At 45.7% G+C, this 23885-nt stretch overlaps 1 protein-coding gene across 7 annotated transcripts in view; it reads right to left on the bottom strand.

Moving 5' to 3' along the window:
• The window catches only part of PXYLP1 (2-phosphoxylose phosphatase 1), a 72622-nt gene that overhangs the window by 32934 nt on the left and 15803 nt on the right, over window positions 1-23885 (bottom strand). For 2 of the 7 annotated variants that reach the window (XM_046004027.1, XM_046004028.1), the window contains exons 2-4: window positions 17672-17795; window positions 13978-14121; window positions 3059-3190 (exon numbers count right to left, since the gene is read on the bottom strand). In XM_046004027.1, coding sequence (XP_045859983.1) covers window positions 3059-3137 — 79 coding nt within the window. In that variant the 5' untranslated portion in view covers window positions 3138-3190; window positions 13978-14121; window positions 17672-17795. Of the gene's footprint in view, window positions 1-996; window positions 1065-3058; window positions 3191-13977; window positions 14122-17671; window positions 17797-23885 lie in introns of those variants that run through there. The other 5 variants (XM_046004029.1, XM_046004030.1, XM_046004026.1 and 2 more) reach the window with 5 other exon arrangements.

Raw genomic sequence — 23885 nt, forward strand, 5'->3', positions numbered from 1 at the left:
CTGTGTGCTCCTGAGCGCCGCCATTTTGGGAATGCCGGTTGGAACATGGTGAAAGGAGCACAAAATACGAATTAAGGAAAGGCTGGATTGAAGGAGCAAAACGGGCAATTACAAAAAACAGAAAAAGCAGAACGACAACTAATCCAGTCTTCACATACTGGTGGTCTTTGTCCTGTTGCCCTAAAGCAGTCCCTTAATCTGAGAAGTAATTTTTACACGCATACACATTTTAACTAGAATAACTAAAGATAGCCATGTCTTACTTGTTCCCTTCTACAATCTGAACACCAGGTATTTCAGCGTTTCTCTATTTCCAAACTCAAAAATATGCAGGACTTAAAAATACAAAATGAATGATTTTCATTAAAGGCTGTTAGCTTAGAGCAAGTCATTAGTACCATTTAAAATAAACATATTTTGAGAAACTATGAACTGTATCTTAACCTTTTTTATATCCTTTCCCTCCACCTCCACCCTGACACTGTAGAAAAATGCCCGACACACATATGCACTTAATAAATATATATGGGTTCACAGACCCACTTTCTGTACCAAGAAGAAATGCTTCTTTAAACAACCTGGTTTTTAAATTGTAAGCCGGGTCATAACTTTCTCATACTCAAAACATCAGAAAAAGTCAACAGGACAAAATAAAATATATGATCGTTGCAGAAAGCAAATAGAACTATACCGGTTTACTTAAAGCCTGAGAAAAACCAAGTTATATTGGATCGCCTCACGTATATTACCTGAAGTAATTACATGTGCTAATCTGGTATTTATTCAAAAATTAGTCAAAAGAAATGATGAAAAAAAAGTCCATATATTTTAGGGTAAGAATGAAAACACAAATGTTAGTTAAACGTATACTTTCTTATTACCAATTAGTGCAGTGCCCTACACTGTAATAACCAGCAAGCCACAATGCAATTAAATAAATAAAGCAATCAAACTCCACATCTACAGAAATGGGTAAGTTCCAAAGTTACAGTTTACCTAGAAGCAGAAGAGCAGTAAGGACATCCATATCTTAATAGCTTTCCGAACTCCAACGTATCCAAGAATAAAGAGCTCCAACCCAGGCAGGCTAATTTACCCTGCAAAATTTTCCTTAAAAAAAAGTATGGCTGAAAATTGGCTCTTCTAAAACAGAAGGTACTTTCAGAGGAGTTATATAAGCAAAACACACTGGCCAATTCAGTGACGTGGAAACCACCTCATGCAAGAGAAACGCAGCAAACACAAGTAACCCACATTCACGTCTCAGATCCTGTCAGCTTCACAGAAGAAAAAAACCAAGGTTGACTGTAACCTCCGACCTCCCCAGCCAAAGGATGGAAAATTTTTAATGAAAAGTTATGAGCTATTAAACTACCGAAAGTCCTAACACACTTTTTGGAAAGGATTCGTATTTTATGGTTCATTAACCATCTGGAGTATCTTTAAATTTCCTGTGCCCACCTACTCTTGACCTAGTTTCCTATTCTAGAGGGATAAAATGAGTATTTTTAATTGTCTTTCGTATTAGAAACAGCCTTTCATGGGTACCAGACGTGTGCACGGAGTATGTCATAAACTGGAGGTGTACCAGGCGAAACGTGCTCAAAGCCTCCTCTCTTCAAACCACTTATTCCGAAAGCCAAGTCTTTCCCACATTCCTCAGCGCTCACAGAACCTCCCACTTGCCGAGCCACCTGCCCTTCTTTCCATCACTCAAACTGCGACAGAAGTGCCACCTCCTCACAGAGCTGTTTTATGCAGTGACGGGTGCCAACTGTGTACCTCCCATCCATCAGGGTGTGGTGGTAAAATGGAGGGAAGGCAGGTGACAGCAAAGCCAAAGTTCCCAGTGTCGTACAGATACTCTCGACTTCGGGGATATGGCACCGGAAGGAGAAGGAATTTGGGTCAGCCTGCTTTTCACAACAGGTGGAGATTCATTCATTCATTTAACAAACAGTCATGAAACCCCTACTGTGTGGTAGGCAGTGCAGTTCCCGGGACAGGGAGGGAAACAGAACATGGTCCCTGCTCTCGGAGAACAGTGTGATGGGAGGAAGAGACACGAGAACTGAACATTACAATACTACATGGTTAGTGTGAAGAGGGGAACGGGTTTAGGGCATTCTGGAAGTACAACAAAGAAGCACCAGATCTGGCTGAAGGGTAGGGAGTTCTGGAAGGTTCCTAGAGGAGAAGACTAAGTGACTCACGTGGAGGAAAGGATGGGAGGGACATGAGGAGGATGGCGCTCTAGGCAGAGGGGCCGGTGGGATCTAGGCACAGAGAAGAGGGTAAATGTGTAGAGAACGCCAAGCAATTTAGCGTGAGACAGGGACCACTGGAGGATAGAGAGCCTCCCCCCGGACACCATGGGCCACCCCTGTAAGGTCACAGCCAAGGAGCTGCCGGGGCCAGATCTGTGTTTGAGGACGGCCACTCTTGGGGGCGCAGTGGGGCATGCAGCTCGGGGACCAAACCTGAACACAGGCGCCAAGTGGAGGACAAAGTGCTGGGCGGTGAGATCTGTGGACTGGCTTCATCGGCCTGCCCTTGCCTCACCACACAAGAAAGCCTGTGCATGGTCCCCACTGCCCAGGAAACAGAGTTTGGTACCTAGTCCCCCTACCCTCCCAACGACCGCAGCCCCATAGCTCACTGAACAGAAAACAGACACCAATCCTCAAAGAACGACCAGCAGGCTGAACACCCCAGCTCCTGCTGGGCCGCTCGGTGTCTCCGCCTGGGGAATCCAAGAATCTGGGAATAACTAGGCCAGTGAGGAATCTCTGAGGAAGCCAGAAACGTTTCAGGAGGTCTGGTGAGCACTCTTGTTCTTTATGGCCGAAAAAGACACTCAGCACAAAGCTCAGCGGTTTTAGGATCTGTGCGTACAACCGTCCACTCTCAGTACCAATAATAAAAAGACTCAGTTGTTTTAAAACTGCCTTGTTCATTCGAGAAACAAAGGCTTTGGGGCCTGCTTGTTTCCTCCCCACAAGGGCCCTCTCTTTCAGAAGGAAGGCTCCCCACCACAGCGGCGCCAGGCGACACTCACAGAACTGCAGGCTGAGGCTCACGAAGGCCAGCACGGCAGCCAGGGCCAGCAGCAGCAAGAAGCGACTGCGGAAAAGCATTATTACTTGCTCTATTTTCTCTTCATGGTTTCACCTCCGAACAGGAACACGTCCTGTGAACAAAACAGAGGCAATAAACATGTGTTCCGAGGTGGAAAACTGAGTTTGTCAACTGAAAATAATCCAATTAGCCTGGTCCTCCAGCAGGGGAGCGTGTATCCTGGTCGCAGAACAATTGTGGGTTATGGCATTGCCCAAATGAGAACGTTCCCTTCAACTTAAGAGGAGGAGACCGGTTCCTGAATGCTTCGTTTATCTGACATCCACACAGAAAGAGACTTCCCAGCAGGACCTTTCCAAAGAAAAATGTAAGGAGCTTCATCCAGTGCCAGACAATGAAGTCTTTACAGACCAGCTCGTGCTCAGCCCATTCTGACAAGCAACTTCGTCACCTTCACCGTTTTCTGGTGAATATTTTGCGGATACAATTCTGGTCTATTAGAAATGTTCATCATTCACCTGAATGCCAATCCCTGCCACGTGTCCCACAGCCATGCCTTTCGGGATGGCTGGAGTATGCCAGGGGATCTGTCTCTAACTCAGTGGCCCCATCTGCTAACTGAAGACCTTCTCCCATCTGCACTGGTGACCCTATTTCTGCTGTGTCCACCGCTCCTCCTCTCACCATTCTCATTTCCTTTCACCATGTTAGAGCTGAGCAGAAGGACTTTCAGAAATGCTGAACGAGGCCCTTCCGTGAGAAAACTGAATGGATTCTCGACGGTGTAACCTATCAGCCAAGTTTCTCTCCTGGTTCTCTCTGGGGCTTGAAACAGAACTTGAAGACCACACTCTCCTCAGAAAAGGTCCAACCTGTTACAGTATGAGGACAACAATAATTTCAGACCTGATTTTAGTAGTGGCATCTCTTCCTCCCTCAAATACAATCACCTTTAGAGCCCCAACAGATACAATCAGACAAAAGCTCATTTGCTCACATGGTGAGGGACGGAGCTGCCCAAATTCGTGAATACATATACCAGAGGCTGTTGTGGGGGGCACCTGGGTGGCTCCGTGGGGTAAGTGCCTGGCCCTTGATTTCGCCTCAGGTCATGATCTTAGCGTTGTGAGATCGAGTTCCACTGTAGGCTCTGAGCTCAGCGTGGAGTCCGCTTGGTATTCTCTCTCCTTTCCGTCTGCCCCTTCCCCCCTTGTGTGTGCACATGCACTCTCTCAAATAAGTAAATAAATAAATCTTTAAGAGCTCTTGAATTGTGCACTTTGAGTGAATTGGATGGTATGAGAATTCTATCTTATATCATCTTTTTTTTTTTAAGCCTATCTATATGGAATGAAGCAGGACCCAGAGCCTTAGAGTCCCTTGTTTCCCAGCCCTTAACCCCAGAAGGACCCTGCAAGGGAGTTTGAGAAGCATTCCTTTAAAGGGATTTGTCAGACTGTCTACAAATAAAGAACATTTGCTGAAAGACTAACAAAAGTGTATTTGTACCTCACAATGGCACCTGTACACTGGCCACCAGTGTCTGTCAACAAACAGATCCCAAATTCACACCTTCAAAAATACTCACTGCTTCTGTCCCTTCGGTCACCACCCCTAAGCAAGGACCAGTGCCTTAGTGTCCCAAGATGGCCTGTGACTTCTCCTGTGGACACCCTCCTTGCCCTGGGGAGGGCACTTGCTAGCCTGGCAAGCTCTCTAGCATCCTGACCACCCTGGCTGGCCCTATATCCCTCCCAGGACTTCATGTATTTGGGATCCCAAAAAAATGTTTTGTTTCCAAAATTCAAATTCCTCATAAGCTCCAGTTGAAAGTGTTTGAAAAGACACACACAGATCTGAAAGCAGATCAGCAGACTCTGTGCTTGGTGAGAGACAATGGCTTCTACACTGAACCCCCAAGGAGGCTGAGGTCACAGTTTGAGACAGAGCATGGGTCCACCAGACAGTGGCACTGTAGGTCACCCCTTCTGTGCTAACAATGAAGGTGAACCCTTGATGCTGATAAACCCGATCCCAGATATAAAATGCTAAACCTGGGTGGCTCTGGGCCACCCTGACCTTAGGGGTGTCCTTGGTAATGCTCATCTGATGGTTCAACAGTAAACCTCCCCATAGGGACCAAACAACCTAAGTAAAATCCAGGTCACAGTTGCTTTCTTTTCTTTTCCTTCTTTCTTCCCTTTTCTTTCAGATTTTATTCATTTATTTGAGAGAGAGAGAGAGAGAAAGAACAGGACCTCGGAGGAGAGGCAGAAGCAGGACCCACTGAGCAGGGAGCCTGACAAGGGGCTCCATCCCAGGACCCTGGGATCATGAACTGAGCCGAAGGCAGATGCTTAACCAACTAAGCCACCCAGGCATCCCGGAGTCACAGTTTCTGTCCTCTACCCTAGACAGCCTCTACTGCCTGGCTCAGCTCCCCAGGGGATGAGCATGGAAGGCAACAATATTCACTTGTGAACACTGGCCACAGTGCTTTCAAAACATACCCAACTTGGGCAGAGTAATAATGCTCAGCTACCCCCGCACCTCCCATTGGCAGCTTTCTACATTTGCTCTGCTTCTCCAGGAAACAGGAACTTCTAACTGCTCAAAACCATCATTCCCAAGGTTTCCATTCACAGAGCGCAGTGTAAACCAGCCCCCATGCGGGGTCCTTGACACAACCTCTTTCACGCTCTGCAGGGCAAACATGTGCGTCTCTAATATGCAGGCAGAAAACCAAAACTCAAGAGCACAGGTTATGAAGTCATGGTGACAAGATAGAAAACAAGATCTCTGTGCCTCTACAGTTGGTTTTTCCATGTTGTGGTGGTGTCTCCCTGACAGGTCTGCACGCTGACTCTAGCTCCAAGCTGTGGATCAACACAGAACAAGTTAGCTCTTGGTATGTGCCAGTTTCTTAGGTACAAGAAGATAGCTGACAGCTCCTCGTTAGATAGCCTGTGGGTTTCAGAAGCCTCTCATTACCTAGGTCATTCTTGATTGAATTTATTCTACTTTATCAACGACCTCCTTACTGAGTGGGGTGTGTGGGTAGAGACTGGATCACAGAATGGAGAGGAGGTTCAGAGGATATGTCTCCTTTGGGGTATCTCTCTCTCTTTCTTAAAAATTTTATTTATTTGACAGAGAGAGAAAGCACAAGCAGGAAGAGTGACAGAAGGAGAGGGAGAAGTAGGCTCCCTGCTGAGCAAAGAGCCCAGGACGGGGCTCGATCCCAGGACCCTGGGATCATGCTCTCAGCTGAAGGCAGATGCTTACCCAACTGAGCCACCCAGGTGTCCCTCCTTTGGGGTATCTCTGTACTCCAGACGAAAAAAAGTGCTGGGGTTTTTCTTTATGCCTTCCTCACCTTTCTGTCACCATGCCACCATCTGAGGCTGCCATCTTTTCCTTTATCACGAATATTTTCCAGTGTTCCTGCCTGGGAGATGGCTTTTTGGGTCTTTGAGAACTCTTCTGTTAGGAGGGCTCTGCAGTCCTTGCTACCTGAAGATGCTTTCTTGCGGACCACATCGGCAGCATGGTGGGGAAAAGACAGGAGCAGCCCTATGGAAGCAGACAGACCTAGGCCAGAACATTGAGCTCAGTAACACAGGTCAAGTTCCTTAACCTCTTGGAGACTCAGTTTCCTCATTTGTGAATTGGAGCTAATCACCATAGGATGTTGTGAGGGCTAAAAGTCTATGTACCATCCCCAGCATATGACAGGCATTCCAAAGACAACGGTTGTTACTAGCATTGTTCCCTCCTCATCTTCTTTCAGGTCTCTTTGCCGCTTCTTCCCTCCTCCTGGGGGACAGGAAGAGTTAGTTTCTTCACCTGTTTGTGGGTTTCTCCAGGTAGGCAAATACTGAAGATTCACATGTTATTGCTCACCTCTCCCTCTCCAGCTCAAGTGCTGTCTTCAGCCTCTGTCCCCCTCAGTGCATGGGAAACAATCTTGCTGCCTCTGGGAAGTCACCCACCTCTGACTTCTAAGCCCAGCGGTGTCTTTTGCTTCAGTATGTCAGAGACCAGACCTGCCATTTGGTTGCTCTGTGTTTGGTTGTGGGAGGTGAGGATCTTTCTTCTCGTCTGGCTCTTCAACTACTTCCTGCCTCCAGCCTCTTGGGGGATTATCCACCACACTTACTCGCAGGGGAGGCCACCAGAACGACGACCAAGTTCTCTGCCTATGGTTTTAGCCGACACTGCCTTTTTACACAAGGATGAACCACAAGACTGTTTGTCTTCTGTGGGGGTGGAAACAACTACTACTTACTGAGTTAGACTTCAGGATTATAGCATGGCGGATCTGTAGTCTTTCTGTATCCAGAGCCTGAGTAGTTTCCTCCACATGGACTCTAAGTTTGGACAAGGTATTGACTTTGTCTTATGGGGACAACAGTTAGCTGAGCAGAGGCTTGAAAAATACTTATGCATTGGGGCCTGTCCTCCTTTGCTGCTTCTGGGACACTGAGACCACCATGGGAAGACACCCAAGCTAGCTGGCGAAGGATGGGAGACCACACGGAGCCAAAGCAAGAAGCCCCTGCTGAGGCTCTCTTTGGCCAGTCTGCCCATCACCATACGTGTGAGCAAGGCCATCCCAGACCGTTCCAGCCTGGCCACGCCACCAGCAGATGGGGACCAGGAAAGTCAGCCCAGACTTAAAAGAACTGTGTGGCCAACCCACAGATCACAAGCAAGTATAATGGTTGCTGTTTTAAGCCAATAAGTTTTAGGAGCTTGCCACAAAACGAAAGCTAACTGATATAGCAAAGAGGAAGTGGCTTACATCTTTACTAGGAATTCCTAAGTCAGGGTCTGGAGCTCCATACCACCCTCTGCAGAAAGCACAGGCAAAGCTCTACTTTTCTACGTTCTTAATAAGCTGAGTGCTTTTTCGGAAAGGAGGTATATTTAGCTCCAGATTTAAAATACTGGGGATGTGTTGGGTTAACCAGATGGTGGGGACCGTGTGCCTGCCTGACTGCTTCTAGTTTTTGGGCTACTGACATCTCTACACGTCTGTAGCTTTTCATCTCACATGGGCTTCAATCTGGGAACACCCAACCTTTTCCCCTTAATACTCTCAGGATTTCTGCACCCTCCCCTTTCTGGCCCTGCTTTGGTACCACCAAACACCAAATGGCAGGGATGTGGTCAGAGTCTCATTATTTCCACTTGTGCTAGGGATGGACCTGGTGTGATCACAGCCCCGGAGCTGTGCTCACAGCCTGGAGTGGGTGGTGACCTCAGGCCCCAGGAAACACACACACACGCTTTTTTCTGGAGCCTATTTTCCTAGAAAACTTGTAAAGGAAGGTCATGCTTTGTTCTTAAATTTTTTTCCTTAATGGCTAAATAAACATGGTATTTAAAATACACATGGATTTGAAGACATTTGTGTTTGCAGCTGGAGCTAGGATCCCAATGGGTGTGTGTGAGCACCCAAGAGTAGGTCCCACGGTGGGACATGGGGTGCACGGGTCAGAGAAAAGATGTCTTCAGCAGAGACACCTCCTCACTGCGAGAGATGGAGAGGAGCCCTGACATGGTGACAAAGAGGCAGCTCCAGAGGCCGACAGATCTGGGCCAGTTCCCTGCGCTGCTGCTTAGTTTCTGTGTGCCCCTCTGACAACTAACTAACTTCATTAGTTATTAGTTCATGTCTGAGCCCAGGGTCTTGATCTTTAAACTGGGAATCAGCGTATGAGAGAGCAGGAAGGCAGGGGAGAGCACCACAGAGGCAGCGGGCATGCACTGTGCTTGTCCAGCTCTGGAGGAATCAGCACCATCATCTAAACACAGAGGCTTGCCCTTTCCCCCAGGCTACTGCTTCTTCCCCAGACTGTGGTTCCTCTTCCAAATCCTGGCCACTGGCCATGTCTCTACTTGCCAGCCCCAGCCGTTGGGGCAGGGAGCCACGTTTGCAGCTTCATTCCTTCCTTCCCTGGCATGGCAAGTCTTCCCTTGGCTGACTCATCTGTGGTGGCCCCAGCCACCGCGACAGGTTTTTCCAGGCTGGAACATCTGTGTCAGCTTCTGTCAGGCCCCATCCTAAGAAGATGAGGATTACCAGCCAATGGGCTCTGTCTCTGTGGCCCAAGCTCTGGCCTATTCTCCAGAGTCCAATCTCGTGCAGCACTCAAGAAGTCATGTAGTTGTGGGTTCCCTCCAGGGATCTTCCTGCAAATTCCTTCCATGGGGGCTCTGTGCGCACGCTCCTGGAGTCTACCACGCTCCTCCGGACACTCTATCACACTTGTCCAAGTCATGCCGAGTGACAGCCAGAGACCCAAGGTCTCTGGGTCCACAGTAGAAGTCCCAGAGCCTGCTCCCTCACAGCCCAGAAAATAATGTGTGTGGGAAGTCACCGCGGCAGCCACTGGATGAGAGGCTGGGACTATGACCTACTTCAGCATGGCACTCACATCTCCTTGTCCTCTGACATCTCTCAAGACCCACCACCTTCCAAGGAAAAGGCGTTCTAGACACAATATGGCATCACGACCCAATCCAACTCCTATAAATACAACTGTAGAAACAACTGTTTTATGTTCCAGGCTGAACTGGTAGTCATCAGATGTCTACTGGGCACAGCCTTAGTCCCAGAGCTAAACCCACACAGTAAAAATATCTTAAATCCAGAAATAGAATTATTACTCCGAATTCCTGATGAAACAGGAAAAAATAAAACAAACAGAAAATCCAGCCAACTTTAACTTTACAGTAGATTTGAGTGGTGAAAGGAAATATTTTAGAATACAATTTTGATAAAGGACTAGTTGATAGGTTCTTCCCATTATGGGAAGTATACCGTTTCTGAATTAAGAGAAAAAGGGAACATGTTAAAGGTGTTTTTACAAACGACATTCTACCCCCAGAGAGTTCCAAAAGCCCAAGGCCTGGCCTGATTTTTACCTCGTAAGAGTGGGAAATGCCATGTCTAATGACTCTGGTCTCAGTGTCTCCTTCAAAGTGTACAGAATTTAGGGTTCTAAACATGACCACAACTGCTTGGAAGAAAAATATGTATTTAATTATCTCTTACTTGTGTAGTTAAAATGCCATTACCAGGAATAGAAAGATGTTATTAAAGAAAACACTTTAGATGTATTCTATACTTTGATTTTTTGGGTCTTAATCACCTTGGCCTAAGTAAATATGTTATTACAATTTAAAAAAAACCCCAAGGCTATAATTGTGAACTAAGTATATATGGGAGAATGACACAAGATCTAGGAAATGCTTTAAAATATTCAGTGCGGGGGGGGCATTAATAAATTGAGAGTGGCAAAAGGCTGACAGCTGCTGGCAAAACTGACAACTGGTTGATGGATTCTTGAGGATGTATTGTATGATCCTCTCTGCTCTCATGAATGTTTGAAAGTAAAAGTTAAAAAAAATAAAGAAAGGACACTCACAGTCTGGTCAGTGGGACCACGAGTAAAAAGACCATTACACCACATGAAAGCAGTGCCACGAGGCACAAGCAGGAGCGGGAAGGGGAGGAGACCCACCTAGGCCCAGAGAGGGAGGGTAGCTCTCTTGAAGAGGCTCAGCTAGAGCTCAGCCTTGAAGAGCAGACTGGAGCTGGTGTATTTATAATTGCATTTTAGGAAAACAGAATGAACCAAAGAGACAGCATCAGGAGCCACAGAAGAGAAGTAGGCTGCTGTGCCTGGGGAAAAGCTAGCTACCCAGGCGCAAGGGCCTCACTCCCCCTGCCCGGGCCTATCACCAAGCGCACCAGACAATAAATGCACTGATGCCTACTCCCTCCCTGGAGCCCCCTCTGGGCACAGAGCCATTGACTTCCAGGTTGGAGCAGGAGGATGTCATCCCAGGATCCCTGCCACCAATCAGTGCCAGCTTAAGGGAAAAGCCGACTTCCTAGAAATGACCCTCATTTTCTGGAGCAAGGGTTCTGTATCTTCCCAGTCCCAGCCTCTTTTGGGAGGACAGGAGTAGGCCAGAGGCCTCTGTGTTCCTCGCACAGGGGCAACAGCTTAAAGGATGCCTATAGAGTACGTGGTGTGTCTCCCCTTGAACATTCCGTACGTTGCCCCACGGCTGACCCTCCCCAGGCTCCTTTCTCACCAGGGTACTCTCTCCTAAAGAACAGCCTGTCTTCTCCCCTGGGGTAGTGAAAGGTGATGTAACCCATGACAACTTCCTGCCTAGATGTGCCAGAAGTGGCAGTAGCCATCTCCTGGCTCTGGGGTAATGGTGTCGGGGGCCATCCAATGCTACAGATCGATCCCCAAACTGGCCCTGGATAAAGGCTAGCATCAAGCCCAAAGCTCTTTGGCCCTCCCTGCAAGGTTTGCTATGATCAGGCCACACCGCACAAATCCCACATCATGTCCCAGCCCTTCCCACAACACGCAGTTAAGCATGTGGGCTCAGGGATCAGTTGGCTGGGGCTCAAGCCTTTCTTAAACCCTTACGGAGCCACAGTTTCCCCATCTATGAAATGGGAACATCCCCAGGCTCCACGTCACATGTTGGGTTGGGGTTAGTGAGGTTAGCAGGTGTACGGGACCCAGCACAGTACCTGGCTCCGAAAAGCCAAGTAAGTCAGCAGTGACTTACTTTTTAGTCACTGGTTACTTTTAAGTCTCATGGTTTTAATACTCACGACGCACATGAGGTACTGACCCTGCTTCCCCTTCATCTCTATCCCCACTCTAGAAGCAGCATGCCTGCGGGACCCTGCCAGAGAAGGTCAGAGTTGGGAGAGGTTTTAAATATCCACCTGATTCAAGTCTTTTGGTTGACCAGAAGAGAGGCCAGAGCAGGTGGGAACTGGCCAAGGCTTCAGGCTGCTCCGTAAGACTGGCTCTTGTGACTCAAATCCTTGCTTCACAATCAGAGAGGCACCCAGCATGCTCTCTTTGTTGCGTGCCGCCTCTCTCCTGTAGTGGACACACTATGTGGCAAATATCTCTGCCTCCCGGTGTCTATTTGCCCTTTTCCCTCCTAAGGGAATCCTCTAGGTTTTGGCTGGATACACGGCCACCCAGCTAGAGAGGATATTCTCCAGAATCCCTTGCAACCAGCTGTTGCCATATGATCGAATCTGGGCCAATGAGTTGTGATTAGAAGTATTAGAAGCAATTCTGGGTCAAAAGGAGGCTGTTTGCCCCATCTCATCTTCCCCCTTTGCCATCTCCCATGCTCTAAATCGCTGGTGGGGAGCTAAGCCAGCTTTCTTGACACCCATGGAGACAACATCCTAGTGCATATCAGAGAAGAACCCTGGATGGCCTCATGGGGCAAACTACCCATTTCCTTGACTGTCTACCAGCCCAAACTGTTTTGGGAGAGAAAAAACAATCTCACAACTGGGGCGCGCCTGGGTGGCTCAGTGGGTTAAAGCCTCTGCCTTCGGCTCAGGTCATGATCCCAGGGTCCTGGGATCGAGCCCCACATCGGGCTCTCTGCTCCGCAGGGAGCCTGCTTCCTCCTCTCTCTCTGCCTGCCTCTCTGCCTAGTTGTGATTTCTCTCTGTCAAATAAATAAAATATTAAAAAAAAAAAAGCAAAAAAACAATCTCACAACCTTTTAAAATCATTGTTATTTCACTTCTGTTAAAGCAGTCAAACCCATATCCTAACTAGAACCTGCCATGAGCACTAGATGACATCAGTCCTCTTCATGGCGGCTGCCTCTGTAGGCAGTGATGAATAAACATAAGCCAATTCATGACAAACTGCACTAGGCAGAAAAATCTCATCACATATTCTAAAATGTCACTCTTAGATATGATAAAGATGAGTCACGGTTGTGATAACCTTAGTTCTTTTTGAGCTTTATATTTTATTTTATCTTAAATTATTTATTCATCTATGAAGATGGCTTGGCTGCAGGTAACAGAAAACCCTCTTGAACACAAAGAGACTCAGTCATATTCTCATATGAGTCAGAGTGTGAGGAAGGGCGGCTCCAAGGTTAGTTAATTCAGGGCCCCAGAAGCATCATCAGGAAGCCAGCACCTTTCCATCTCTAGACTCTGCCATCCTTGTCCCATCCCTAGGATGACTTCCCCTCAGGGATTTAAGATGGTGGCCACGCTCTCGGGCATCACGTCACCTTGGGCAATCTGCAGATGGGAAAAGGACAATTCTGCGCGTGCTTACTGGCAGCAAGGAAGGCTTTCCCAGAAACCCCCCAGCAGACCTCCCCTAATGGCTAACTGGCAGGACGGTGTCACGAGCCCGTGCTCAAACTCATCGCCAGCACAGGGAATGGGCCACCACGATGGAGTGAAACCAACTGGGGCTCACCTCCTTCCTGGCAGAGGCCCATGGAGGAAGGGAGACGGTGGAGGCCTGCACAGAATCAGAGTTCTGTTACAAACAAGGGAGTGAGGGGGTGTCTGCAATAACCCACAACTGGAGAAGATTTGACAACACACACGATTATTCTAAAGAATAATGACAGTACCAGCACTTTTCAGATCTAGCAATCAAAGCACATACAGTCCTAATCCTATGTTTAAGAAACACCAGTGTTGGTTCACTCAGGTATAATTCCGCAGTGACAAACAGCAGAGCAGCACCCTCACGTGGCATGTGTCCTACCAACAAGACTGTTTGTTCCATATTTTATGTGTTTAAATATGCAACATGAATTATTTACCTACCATTTCTTTCCAGAAAGGATCTAAGCAGGTAATCTACAGATTTAGTACTGTTTATCCCTGAAATATTAAAGATCCCACCCCCCCACTTCTGAACTCTACTTTCCTGCCACTCTCTCCTTTGAGGTTTCTTTTCCCCAGTTCTACGAAGGATAAACTTGTCAAGGGGTCTGATCACTTCTCAGGACCGGAAAAGACTGAAATAACTAATTCGTCAAGTCAGGATCTTCAATCTTACGTACTTCTTAGTGGTCTCTTTCCGACACTGTGGGAGAGGCCTGGATTCCATTCAGCTTCACCACTTTGCTCCTTCTTAAAGTTGCAGCAGTAGCGACATCTGAAATTGGCATATTCTGACTTAGAATGTCAAGAGCAGCTGTAAGTACCTCAACAAAAAAAAGGGAGAACATACAGTTGGCACGATTTACTCATCACAAAGCCACTTAAAAAATACAGCTGATTCTTTTTTTTTAAAGATTTTATTTATTTATTTGATAGAGATCACAAGTAGGCAGAGAGGCAGGCAGAGAGAGAGAGGAACAGAAGTAGACTCCCCGATGAGCACAGAGCCTGATGCGGGGCTCCATCCCAGGACCTGGGAATTATGACCTGAGCTGAAGGCAGAAGCTTTAACTCACTGAGCCATGCAGGCACCCCAAAATATAGCTGATTTATTTATTTTGCAAGCAAACTGTCAATTAAAAGTCTGTTACAGGGGTGCCTGGGTGGCTCAGTCAGTTAAGCCTCTGCCTTCGGCTCAGGTCATGATCCCAGGGTTCTGGGACTGAGCCCCTTATCAGGCTCCCTGCTCAGTGGGGTAGTCTGCTTCTCTCCCTCTGCCCCTCCCCCTGCTCGTTCTAATAAATAAACAAAATCTTTATAAAACAGACAAACAAAAAGCCAGATACATTTCCTTTTTTAAAAGATTTTATTTGAAGGACACCTGGGTGGATCAGTTATTAAGTGTCTGCCTTCAGCTCAGGTCATGATTCCAGGGTCCTGGGATTGAACCCCACATCGGCTTCCCTGCTTGGTGGGCCTGTTTCTCCTTCTCCCTGTGCCTGCTGCTCCCCCTGCTGTGCTCTCTCTCTCTCTGTGCATCAAATAAATAAAATCTTTAAACAAACAAACAAACAAACAAAAACTTCCTTTAAAAGTTTGTTACAGTGTCAAGGAAAGCACAAAACATTCAACGGGCAAGGCTGTAAAATGAGAAATACATATGTACAATAAAGGTTTGCATGGTAAAAGCCAAATTTTATAAACAAAAAATAAAAAGAGTTTCGGAGGGCCTGCAAATCCCAGCAATGTCAATCAGGCCCCCAGGAGTGCAGTTTGCCACGGCCCCCTTCGCTTTCTGAAAGCTGTGTTTTCCAGGTTAACAATACTACACAGAAATGGGGTTTTGTTCTGGATAGACACGTGAATGGGGGCACTGTGGGGGACTGACGTGTGGGTGACCCCTAGAAGCCCTCCATGTACCTGAAATCCAAGGATTCTCTGGTTCAAGCTCTCAAAACTTTTGGGGGGGGGTGTTCCTTTGCACTTGCACTTGCAAACTCTACAAAAACAGAGCTAAGAGCACTGTCACACAGAATCAGGCATTTAGCTTGGGAAGGAATCTGAATTGCTATTAGTCTAAACTCCCTTCTATCAAAGCAGGGACTAACACTGTTCTAAGCTCCAAAACTTTGATTCAGCTTAGGTTAAAGCTGTATTAAATATATGCCTCAAAGTCAATGGTATTCATCATACACAACGGTGAAAAGCTGAGAGCTTTTCCTCTTAGACCAGAACAAGACAAGGATGCCCACTTTCACTTTTATTCAATATAGTACTAGAAACCCTACCCACAGCAATTAGGTAAGATAATGAAATGAATGATATCCAAATGAGAATGCAACAAGTAACACTGCCTCTATTTGCAGGGATAACAACCTAACCACCAAAAAGCTGTCAGACCTAATAAATGAATTGAATAAAATTGCAGGATACAAAATCTATATATGTAAGAAAATCAGTTGCATTCCTATATACTAACAACAAATTCTCAGAAAGAGAAATTAAGAAAACAATCCCATTTATAATTTCATCAAAAAGAATAAAATACCCAAAATATATAAAGAATTCATACAACTCGACAGCAAAAACAAACAAACAAAAACAAATCCAATTTGTTAAAAAAAAATTGTGCTGAGGAACTGCGTAAACATTTTTCCAAAGAAGATGTACAAATGGCCAACGGGTACATAAAGATGTTCAACATTACTGATTTCCAGAGAAATAAAAAATACAATTCAAAAACACAATGAGATATTACTTCACATCTATTAGAACGGCTATCATGAAGACAATGGCTATATTACAAGAGATAGCAAGTGTTGGTGAGAATATAGAGAAGAGGAACGCTTGTGTACTGTTGGAGGGAATGCAAACTGGTACAGCCACTGTGGAAAACTGTATGGAGGTCCCTCAAAAAATTAAAAATAGAACTACTCTATGATCCAGTAATCCCACTTCTGGGTATAGTCTGGAGGAAACAAGAACAGTATCTTGAAGAGATATCTGTACCCCACGTTCATGACAGCATTATTTATAATACCTAAAGCATGGAAACAACTTAAGTGTCCATCGACAGATAAACAGATAAAGAAGGTGTGGAATATATATATAATAGGATATTATTCAGTCATTTAAAAAAGAAGGAAATCCTATCACTTGCAACAACATGGATGCACCTTGAAGGCATTACACTAAGTGAAACAAGTTAGGGAAAAACAAATAATGTATGATCTCACTTATATGTGGCATCTAAAAAAGCCAAACTCATAGAAACAGAGAAGAGTCTGGCGGCTGTCAGAGGCAGGGGTGGGGATTAGGGGAAATCGGTGAAGGTGGTCAAAAGGTATGAACTTCTGGTTACAAAATTAATAAGTCCTGGGGATGTAATGGATAGCACAATGACCATAGTTAACAATATTCTATTGTATATTTGAAAGGTGCTGAGAGAGTAAATCTGGAGTGGTCCCTGGGTTGGCTTAGTCAGTTCACTATCTGCCGTCAGCTCAGGTCATGATCCTAGTGTCCTAGGATCAAGCCCCACATTGGGCTCCCTATTCAGTGGGCAGTCTGCTTCTCCCTCTCTCTCTGCTGCTCCCTTTTGCTTGTTTGTTATAAGCTCTCTCTCTTTCTGTGTCAAAAAAATACATAAAATCTTAAAAAAAAAAAGAAGTTAATCTTGAAAGTTCTCATCACAAGAAAAAATATTGTAAGCGTGTAAGGAGATGGATGTTAACCAAACTTGTGGTGATCATTTCATAATACAGACATATACCAAATCTTTACGTTGCACGCCTTAGTTCAGTGCTCTATGTCAATTATATCTCAATAAAACTGGAAAGGAAAGAAAATGGAATATAACTTGATGTCAAGGAAACAAAAATGTGCAGTGTTAATAAAATAATCCAAAGGAAAAAAAAGCCCATGTGGGAGGGGCATACCACAGAAGACTGAGTTTCCAGCAGCCTGGGTCCCCAAATCTCTATATGGAGCAGAGGTCCCACCTCTTTCATGAACCCCCACCTCAATACCACTGTTGTGGAGCCAAGCTGGACTGCTTTTACATAGGAAAATAATCTATTGTGCCAAGCCATTGCAATTTAGGAATGTGTTATAGCAGCTTAACATAAATCCTAATGCTTCTCTGTATATACAGGCTTTTGATAAGTATTAAACAAAATAATATATATAAAACACCCAAGTCATAATAGCTCAAAAATGCTTAATTTCTTTTTGCTTTGGAGCAAGAGTTTTCTAGAAATATTCATATGCACAGATTGGGGCTAGCCCCATAAACTTATTACCAAGCAACATTTTCAGGAGAGTTCTGTCATTTGCATCTTTAAATCACTCTGTCTTTGGGAATATGGTACTTACCTTGAAACCTAACTTGAAGCTGAGAGAGGCAGAGACCTTGAAACAAAGATGTCACTTGGTAGATGGTAGGCCCTTTCAAGTCTTCCAGAGGGGGGGCATGCTTACCTGTAAACCACTAGGTATTCTTAAAACAAAAATAAAAACAAAGCAAAAAAAAAAAAAAACAAGGTCAGTGGTACTTAACGAGAAACGTTGGGGAAGAAGCTGTTTACACCCGTGCTTCTGAGAATGCCAAGCACTGGGGTGGCCACAGTCTTTGTTTACACATCAGTTTCCACAAACTTAAGCTAAATGAACGAATACTTATTCTGTATTGTCCTCCTAAAATTGAGTTTCTAACTTGAGTTTCTGAGTATGTCTACTACAAAGAGCAAAGAGCTATCCTGTAATAGTCATCTTCCAAGGCTTCCTGGTTATCCACTGGCCACTACTCATCGGTGATTGTCGCACTATCAGTTGGGTGTTACGGGACGTCACGATGGTAGGAACATTTGCTGCAGACGGTAGTTTCGCTGACAGTGTTGTGGGCCCTGTTAGCTACAGAAGTTCGGCTCTGCCCACCAACTCTGTGATAACTAACCCCAGACTGCCGAATCACTGACGTTATTATAACGTGTTTAACCATATCAAGACTGATGCTTCCTCTTTTGAAATTAGCAACAAACCTGAAAGTCTTCTATAAGCAAAAGAAATCATTCTAACTGGTTACTTTAAAAACATGGTGTGGGGCGCCTGGGTGGCTCAGTGGGTTGAGCCGCTGCCTTCAGCTCAGGTCATGATCTCGGGGTCCTGGGATCGAGTCCCGCATCGGGCTCTCTGCTCAGCAGGGGGCCTGCTTCCCTCTCTCTCTCTGCCTGCTCTCTGCCTACTTGTGATCTCTTTCTGTCAAGTAAATAAATAAAATCTTTAAAAAAAAAAAAAAAAACATGGTGCAAAAATCTTCTTCTTCCCAGAGGTCTGCCATCTTCTTTTCACTGAGGTATAATTTACATATAACACTGTATTAGTTTCAGACATAAGACGTAATGATTTGGTATTTGTACATATAACAAAAGGATCACCACAATAAGTCTAGTTAACGTTCCTCACCATAGTTAATTAACATTCATCACCACACATAGTTACAATTATTTTCTTCTATGAGAACTTTTAAGACCCACTCTAAGCATCTCCATGACTTAATGATTTTATAACCATAAGTTTGTACCTTCTGACTCCCTTCACCCCTTTTGCCCATCCCCACCTGGCAACCATTTATCTGTTTTTCCATATCTATGATCTCATTTTTTTTCTTTTAAGATTCTACATATAAGTGAGATCATAGTGTCTTCTATAATCTTCTTCTAATAATATTCTATAATCTCCCTAGCAGGTGGTGATCAAAACTTTGGGCCTTTAGCCATTTCCTCTAATGCCCTTAGGGGGCTAACCAAAACCTGCCCGTGGCCTACAAGGCCCCAGTGTTAGTCCAGGTGCACCTCAGCCCCACACTATTGCCCTCCAGTCATCCTAGCCATCTTTTAGCCCCACAAAAGAGCCTTGCTCTGGGGCCTTGGTGTCTGTGTCTGGGTCCAATTACCCAATTAGGAGGTGAGTCAGCTTGGCAAATGCTTGGAGTGCCAGTCCACGAGGGGCACCAACACCCCTCCCTGCAAGAGAGAGCCAGAGATAGATAAAACTATACCTTTCTGGAGCTATTTGGGGCAGAGGAGGAAGGTGGGACCCCCAAGGGGCATGCTGGAGCTAGGATGCAAGCCATAAGACTATCTCTTCTGGAGGACTCTGGTGAGCTCAGGCACGCAGGTACGTTTAAAGCCAAGGATGAAGGCCATCTGGGTGACCCACTGGTTAAGTGTCTGGCTCTTGGTCATGATCTCAGGGTTGTGAGCTCAAGCCCTGTGTCAGGCTCCCTACTTAGCATGGAGTCTGCTTGAAGATTCTCTTTTTCTTCCCCTCCTCACACATGTGTGTGTGTGTACTTTCTCTCTCTCTCTTTCAAATAAATGAATAAATCTTTTTTTTTTTAAAGATTTTATTTATTTATTTGACAGACAGAGATCACAAGTAGGCAGAGAAGCAGGCAGAGAGGGGTGGGGGAAGCAGGCTTCCTTCTGAGCAGAGAGCCCGATGTGGGGCTCGATCCCAGGACCCTGGGATCATGACCTGAGTTGAAGGCAGAGGCTTTAATCCATTGAGCCACTCAGGCACCCCTAAATAAATACATCTTAAAAAAGAAAAAAAAAAAAGCCAAGTGTGAAAAGCTAGGGAGAGCAGAGCATGAGGGTGTAGTGGTTCTAGAGCACATCTACAAATCTTCTGTCCCATCTCCCATCAAGAGGGAGTTCGGGGTCCCCTGAGTAGGCCTCACGACTACCTTAATAGAATGGGACAGAAATGATGCTGTGTGATCTCAGAGACCAGGTTGGAAGAGTCCATGAGATTCTACCTGGCTCGGTCTTTCTTAGGTCACTTGCTTTGGAGCCCTGAAGCGATCACACTAGAAATCCCGCATGAGTGGCCACCCAGAGACAGGGATGCTCAAGCAGCCCCAACTGTCCAAGGCTTCCCAGCCCAGGCTTCAGATGCGTGAATGAGGGAACACTTGGGTGATTCTAGACTGGCCAGTGCCTGAATAACTCTGTGGGACCCAAGTGATAAATACGAGCAGGCCCTGTCCACCTCCAGATCACAAGGATAACAGTAAAATGACGGCGGTTTTAAGTCACCAAGTTCGGGAATAACTTGTTACACAGCAGTAGTGATGAGGCTTGAGACTTTGTCAGTCTTGCTCCTAACTCTTCTGTCCTCAGTACCAAGAACAGTACTTGGCCCAGACCAGGTGATCAGTCAAGATTTGTTGGATGACTGAATGAATGGACAGATGAATGCATGAATGAATAGGGGAGAGGCTCACCACACCCACCAGCAATTCATCCTTTCTGCCTTCCCCCAGCGGGCACATTGCCAGCCCTCTTCTGCCCCAGGGGAAACAGAGGCAGAAGAAAAATTATTAAATTTCCTTACTACTTACAGCCCACTGACAAGTCCTTGAAACAGGCAGAGTGACGTTCTTCTAGGGACTCAATTGCGTTGATGTTGACACTTTGCTAAGGGCAACAGGCAATCCTAACCCACCATCTCTCCCCTCCCCCCACTGCCCCAGGATTCTGTAAGCCCACTTTAACATATAAAAATTCTTTCGGAATCTTCATCTCTATTCCCCAAGATACATGTTGGCAACCACGCCCCAAGCATATGACCTCCTAAGGTCCTGGAAACCTTGCCTCCAAATTCCTTTGAGATTTATGCTATCCCTAAACCCCTCCCAACTTGAAAGTATATAATGGGCTACTCCTCATGACCCAAGTGCTGCTCTTTCTGCCACATGTCCTGTCCCTGTGCTTTAATAAAATCACCTTTTTGCACCAAAGATGTCTCAAGAATTCTTTCTTGGCCATCGGCTTTGAACCCTAATGTTCTTTCCTACACCACCTCCACCCTTCCCACCTAGCTAACTCATGACTGGCCCTCAGATCCCAGCTCCAAGATCATTTTCTCAGGGAGCTGCCCTTGAACTCCTGTCTAGATCAGATCCTGTCTGACACTCTCAAGTCACCCTGTCCTCCTTCATGACACATCTTAGGGCTATCCTTACATAATCAAACAATCACGCTGAAATTCTGGCTGTCTCCTGTGGCTGACTGTAAGCAACAGGGTCTGTTCACAAGCCTGTCTCTAGTGCTGGACAAAGCCTGGCCCAGAGCTGGCTGACTAGGTATCAGAAATTTTCTGAAGACTGGTAGGGTACAGCTCAGCTGTTTTTATTCACGAGACTTCTGACACCAAATGTGTAGTGTTTTTTCCTCAAGCCAACCAGTTTTTCAACTCTGTGGACACCGGCTGGGTTTCCTACAATTCAATTCAATTTCAGCACTGACTACTCTGAGTTAGTATCAGACTAACACAGGCATAAGGGCTCAGTCCCAAAGACTGCCCCCACTTGAGTTGTCAGTTACAAGCACCAGGTCCCCAAATTACCCACTTTTGTCAGACCTGGCTACAAAGACGGCGGAGGGGGGGGGACAGGGGGGCTGTTCCTCGAAAAACTCTTACCCCTTTCTGCTTTGATAATCTGCTCCAACAGCTCATAAAACTGGAAAACACTGTACTTGGCTGTTACTGTAGATTTATTATAAAGGCTAAAACTCAGGAACAACCCAATGGAAGGAAGGCATAGGGCAAGGGCACAGGGTTCCCATGGTCTCTCCAGGCATGTTGCCTTCCTAGCACCCTGACGTGCTGCCAGTCTGAAAGCCCTCTGAACCTGAACTCCTGTTGTTTAGAGCCTTTTTTTTTTTTTTTTTTAAGGTTCCAGACTGAGTCACAATTGACCCTTGGTGACTGATCTCAACCTCTGGCCTCTCTCCCCTCCCTGGAGGTCAGAGGGTGGGGCTGAGAGTCCAACCCTCCAATGGTGCTTCGGCCTTTCAGGCAACCAGCAGCCATCCAGAAGCCACTTACCCCCCCACCCCACAGTCATTACCATATAAAAGACGTTCTTAGCACTCTGGAGATTCCCAGGGTGTTAGGAGCTGTGTACCAGGACCTGGGGAAAAGCAACTGAAAATTTATTTTTTATGATACTCTCCTCTTTTTAGGTGGTGCTTATTTTCACTCTTCTCATTAATATTGCCTAGAATTGGCCTCTAACTGCTAGCCTCCCCTCTACCGGGCTGTCCAAACCCACTCACACCCTGGTCATGCTCACCACACACACTCCAGGAAACCAGTGTAAGTTGAACATTTTCTTCAGGTTTACTGGGCAGTCAGGGGAAGAGGTGGAACCTGAAGCCAACTCTCCAGACTCCCAGTTCCACATGGTGTCCTTCACACCATACCGCCTCCTGGATATTCTCCCAGCTGTGGAAAACTCTGGGAGAATCATAACCCGTCCCTCCAAACAACGACAAACAAGCCCGTGCACTTTCCACAAGGGAACACATGAAACAGGCAAAGCTTCCTCATATTTAACATACAGACTTCAGTGTCTCTACAGAACAAGAGCTCACGCTGATATTTACCTCGGCAACTCCTCAAACAGCTAAGGGATGAGCTCCTGAGCAAACATCTAATTCGGATTTTAATTTGGTTCTTCTATTGGACAGACCGCTGCACAAGGTGTTGATTCTGCTTTCTTTTCTTTTCCATTACTTGTCATTCCCCAGGTCACTGGAGATTAAGGACATAAATAAATGAAGATAAAGAATATTTCAGGTGGGGCACCTGGGTGCCTCAGTTGGTTAAGCATCTGTTTTTGGCTCAGGTCATGATCCTGGAGTCCAGGGATCAAGTCCCGCATTCCCCCATATTGGGCTCCTTGCTCAACGGGGAATCCGCTTCTCCTTCTACCCCTCACCCCACTCGTGCTCTCTCTCAAATAAATAAGTAAAATGTTAAAAAAAAAAAAAAAAGAATACTCCAGGTGATCTGCAATAGTTCAGTAAGATAGAACTCCTGAAACTGAGCTTTTGAAGACAATGCAATGACCCAGAAAAGAACATGTGAACATTTTAATGTGACTTAATGTGAAAAACTAAAAAAAGATACAAAGCCATGCATTGCATGACTCTAAAATTTTATTTAAATGTGTGTATATATATATATATATGCTTGGAAAAGCTGGATGGAAAGAAATACAAATTTAAAAATGACATGGCATGTCTCACCATTTAGATTAGCAAAAAAAAATTAATTAACTAATACTCTTTACTCCGGGAATTTGTATTCTGGGTCTCTATTCTCAAAACACGCTTGTTCATGGGTGCAAAGCGGCAACAGGAATAAATACAAATATCTGAAAACCAAAATGTTCGCCCATAAGGCAATGGTTGGAAAATTACAGTTTTTCATACAATGGAACATGATTCTGCCTTTAAAAAGGAAAAGGGGTGGGCGCCTGGGTGGCTCAGTGTTAGGTTAAGGCCTCTGCCTTCTGCTCAGGTCATGATCTCAGGGTCCTCTGACAGAGTCCCGCATGGCATCGGGCTCTCTGCTCAGCAGGAAGCCTGCTTCCTCCTCTCTCTCTCTCTGCCTGCTGCTCTGCCTACTTGTGATCTGTCTGTCAAATAAATAAGTAAAATCGTTTAAAAAATAATAATAAAATAAAATAAAAAGGAAGAGGGGGACACTTGGCTGGCTCAGTCAGGAGAGCATG

Source organism: Meles meles, chromosome 4 (assembly GCF_922984935.1).
Source record: "Meles meles chromosome 4, mMelMel3.1 paternal haplotype, whole genome shotgun sequence".
Lineage (NCBI taxonomy): Eukaryota > Metazoa > Chordata > Mammalia > Carnivora > Mustelidae > Meles > Meles meles.